At 27.8% G+C, this 3,572-nt stretch overlaps 1 protein-coding gene across 1 annotated transcript; it reads right to left on the bottom strand.

The window, feature by feature from the left end:
* Positions 1 to 1,434: 1,434 nt before the first annotated feature.
* On the bottom strand, positions 1,435 to 3,075 carry LOC107472139 (salicylate carboxymethyltransferase-like). The gene is made up of 3 exons (XM_052262468.1): positions 3,028 to 3,075; positions 2,128 to 2,382; positions 1,435 to 1,827 (listed from the first exon to the last, which is right to left on the bottom strand). Exons 1-3 carry the CDS (start codon positions 3,040 to 3,042, stop codon positions 1,480 to 1,482), a joined length of 618 nt encoding a protein of 205 aa, XP_052118428.1. The 5' UTR covers positions 3,043 to 3,075; the 3' UTR covers positions 1,435 to 1,479.
* Positions 3,076 to 3,572: the final 497 nt, after the last annotated feature.

Genomic DNA, 3,572 nt, shown 5'->3' with positions numbered 1-3,572 from the left:
TTATCGACTAGAAATTTACTAAAATTAATATTTTTATATTTTTAATATTTAAATTAAATATATTAATTTTTTAAGTGCATTATTTTTTAATATTTTATTATGAATTTAAAATTTAAATTATTAAAAATGTAATTAATTAAATAATAAATATAATTAAAAAAACTGAGACGTTACAATGAACGCCATAATTCTCAATCAGTTCCATGATTTCCATCAGAATTCTAATGCAATTATATAATATGCTTCGGCAATAATCATCAAGAATCAACTGGGAGTTGGAGGCAACTGGCCTATTATTATATATTCGGTGTTGTTTACACTTGGTCAATATTTTTTAATTTGTTTCACATTATCAACTTAAGAGAATGTCAATAAACTACTCTTGTATTTATTTTTTTTTACACTTGGTCTTTCATCATATGTTTTCTCCATGATATCATCAATCCATAATCCATGTGACCATGTCTTTCCGAACCTATGTATTTATTTATTTATGTAAATTTTTGTTAGTTAACGGTGTTCTAGAAACTATATCAAAAAGAAAAAAATAAAAACAAAAATTAATCTTTATTCAGAGTATTATCAACAAATTAAATCCAATCCTTTTTTAATTATGAAAGAGACATAACTAATGCATCCCACGTGAAAGGAAAAAATTTCAGTAATATTGTAACACGTATACTCATAAAAAATAAATACAAGGATGGTAAAACGTAATAAATGGCATAGTAACAGTTATATTTATTAGAACTTAATTTCTATATACTAAACGACTAAATTTCATCAAGATTTTTGTTATTTTAGTCGTTTAGGTTTAAAATTTATTATATTGATTTTTGAGATTCATCAGCAGACATTATATTAATTTTTGTATATTTTTTTATATTGAGTCAACAAACAAAATGTTGAGCTGGTTTTAATTTATTATATTAAATACATGATTAAATGACACCTTAGCTTTATATTTTAGTTTTTAATAAGTAAAAGTAAAATCTGAAGAATGAAAGAAGATATAATGAATTGTATATCATATGAATTTTTTTTTTACTTTGTTTAAGTCCCAAAATAAAATGACACTATTTAGTCATGTATCCAACATGACAAGTTAAAGCCACTTCATCATTTAGTTCATGCTAAAAAGAATTTAAAGACCAATATAGTATTTAAAATTGGATTTTAAAGATCAATATAGAAAATTTTATATTTGAGAGACTAAAATAATAAAAACTGTGAATCTAAGAGACCACTCTAAAAATTTAGTCATACTAAATTTTAAACCTTTAATTTTTATATTTATTGTTATATGCGTTAACAACATAACTAATTTTAAAATTTATGATTTAAACATAAATTTGAATGAAATGAAATTATTGTGTAAAAAATTTATATTTCAATATATCAAAATTGAACATAATTTTATTATGAGGAGCGCTAGCAAAATAAAGTGAACCATGGCAACATATGTTGTTGGCACATGAATCATGATGCAGTTCGTGTCATGGAAACAGTGACATTAATAAACATAGTTGTCTCCTTAGACATAATACGGGTTAAGATTCTTCGGTAGCGGCAAAAAGCATCTTCGATTATGGCTTCTCCAAAGTGGGTGGTTAGCAAAGGTTCAGCAACAGAGCGCATGAGGTTTGCAACATGGTATCCTCCATCATCGGAGCCATCATCATTAAAAGGATTCCAATGTACTTCAGAAACGTCTAAGCGGTCGATGCTGAATGAGCCTTCTTTCATAACCTCTGATTTCACTTCAGATGGGGATGGTGTGTATTGAGGGATGTTGAATCTGTTCACTTCTTCTTCCTTTATAATACCCTTTTAGCACCACATAAAAATAAATAAATAACTTTTATTTTGAGTTAGGTATTTATTGTTATGGAAAAAAAATGATATAGTACCTAAGTAATAATAGTAGATGTATTCTGTGGTTACTTATAAAATATTTATTTTCAATTTTATAAAAGAGGTTTTCACTCTCAACACTCATTTTTAAATAATTTTGACAAAAAATTTATACACATCAAGAAATTGTCCTTGGTAATATTTGTTTGTATACATTAGATATTTTACAAATAAACTTAAAAATGATTTAGTTTTAGTAAATTAAAGATGTACCTCGAAGACCATTTCATTAAGAGCCATGGCAAGAAGTTCCCAAATGTAGCAACACTCTTTACTAGATGGGTCATCACTTCTTCTTCCCAAAAATGTTAGAATCATACAGCCCCCTTCAACCACCTCTTCAGCACGACACTTGAGAAACAAAGAGAAGTCTCTTTGAAATTGCTCGTAATAGGCCTCGAAGACGTTTAAGGGACTTGTGCTCGCCATGTAAATGTTCCCCTTGTTGTTCACTACACCTTCAGGAACCTAATTATTCAATAATCACAAGAAACCAACAATATTTTATTCTTAAATCAGAAAAAAAAAGGTTTCCCACTTCAATATAAATAAAATAAAATAAAAAAATTCAACTATGGTAGATATGTATTAAAATCAACTATTAAAATTAATTATGATATCAGTATAAAATATATATTAAAATATAGCATACATATTAAAAATAAGTTAAACTACATATGTATTTATATACAAATATAATAACTAACTTTAGTAGTTGATTTTGATATATAAATAATATTTTTGAAAAAAAATTTAAGTTCTATATATGGAATTAATACTCAAAATAATTCATAAAACTTGACCACAATTTAGTTTATTTCTCCAATTTTTAATTGACCTAAATTATACCCTAAAATTAAAAGACGTGACTCAAGTTGGTCTCTTCATTCATTTTCATCACAAAAAATAGTGTGACACTATTTAAGGACATCGTTTTTCATTTTACACCTAAACTACGCCGTTTTACTCCCATTTCTTTTTCTTCCTCCTAGATGTAAGACCTTCCTACCATCTAACTACCATCACACTGAATAATACATCTTCAACTCCACCACCTTCACCACCACCACCATCCCCCCTCTCCTCCTCTTTAACAGTGGAACAAAAACTTACGTGAAACTTTGTCATTCAAAGCTTCTTTGTTGAAGAAGATAAAAGTGGGTACTGCCTAAAATTGAAGAGATTATGTTGTGTGTCTGGTTCCTGTTCCTTCCGCTAACATCTTCAAAACTTTCAATGTTTAGTTTTATATGGCTTGAAAAGACTAGACATCATCTGGAGTGATGAAGACGAATTCATAGATTTGTCCAACTTGAGGAAATTGAGAATCTTGTATTGTAATAGGATACAAAAGTTGATGAGAGTTGCGACACTTGCAAAATTTTCAAAACTAGAGAGTATAAAATTGTTTTGATGAGGAGGAAGAGGGTGATGGTGGTAAGGATGAAGATGATGGAATTGAAAAGGTACGATTGAGAGAGGTGGCAATAAAATGGTGGGAGGTTCAAATATTGAGAAGGAAGAAGAAAAATGAAAGAGTAAAACGTAAAATATAAAATAACACCATTTAATTTTGTCACGTTATTTGTTCGTGATAGGAAATGGACGAATGGTAAACTATTTAAGTCACGTTTTAAAATTTTATGATACAATTTAAA

The sequence above is a fragment of the Arachis duranensis genome, chromosome 5 (genome assembly GCF_000817695.3).
Source record: "Arachis duranensis cultivar V14167 chromosome 5, aradu.V14167.gnm2.J7QH, whole genome shotgun sequence".
Lineage (NCBI taxonomy): Eukaryota > Viridiplantae > Streptophyta > Magnoliopsida > Fabales > Fabaceae > Arachis > Arachis duranensis.
Note: the sequence above shows the minus strand (reverse complement) of the source record. Positions and strands in the feature narration are given on the sequence as shown.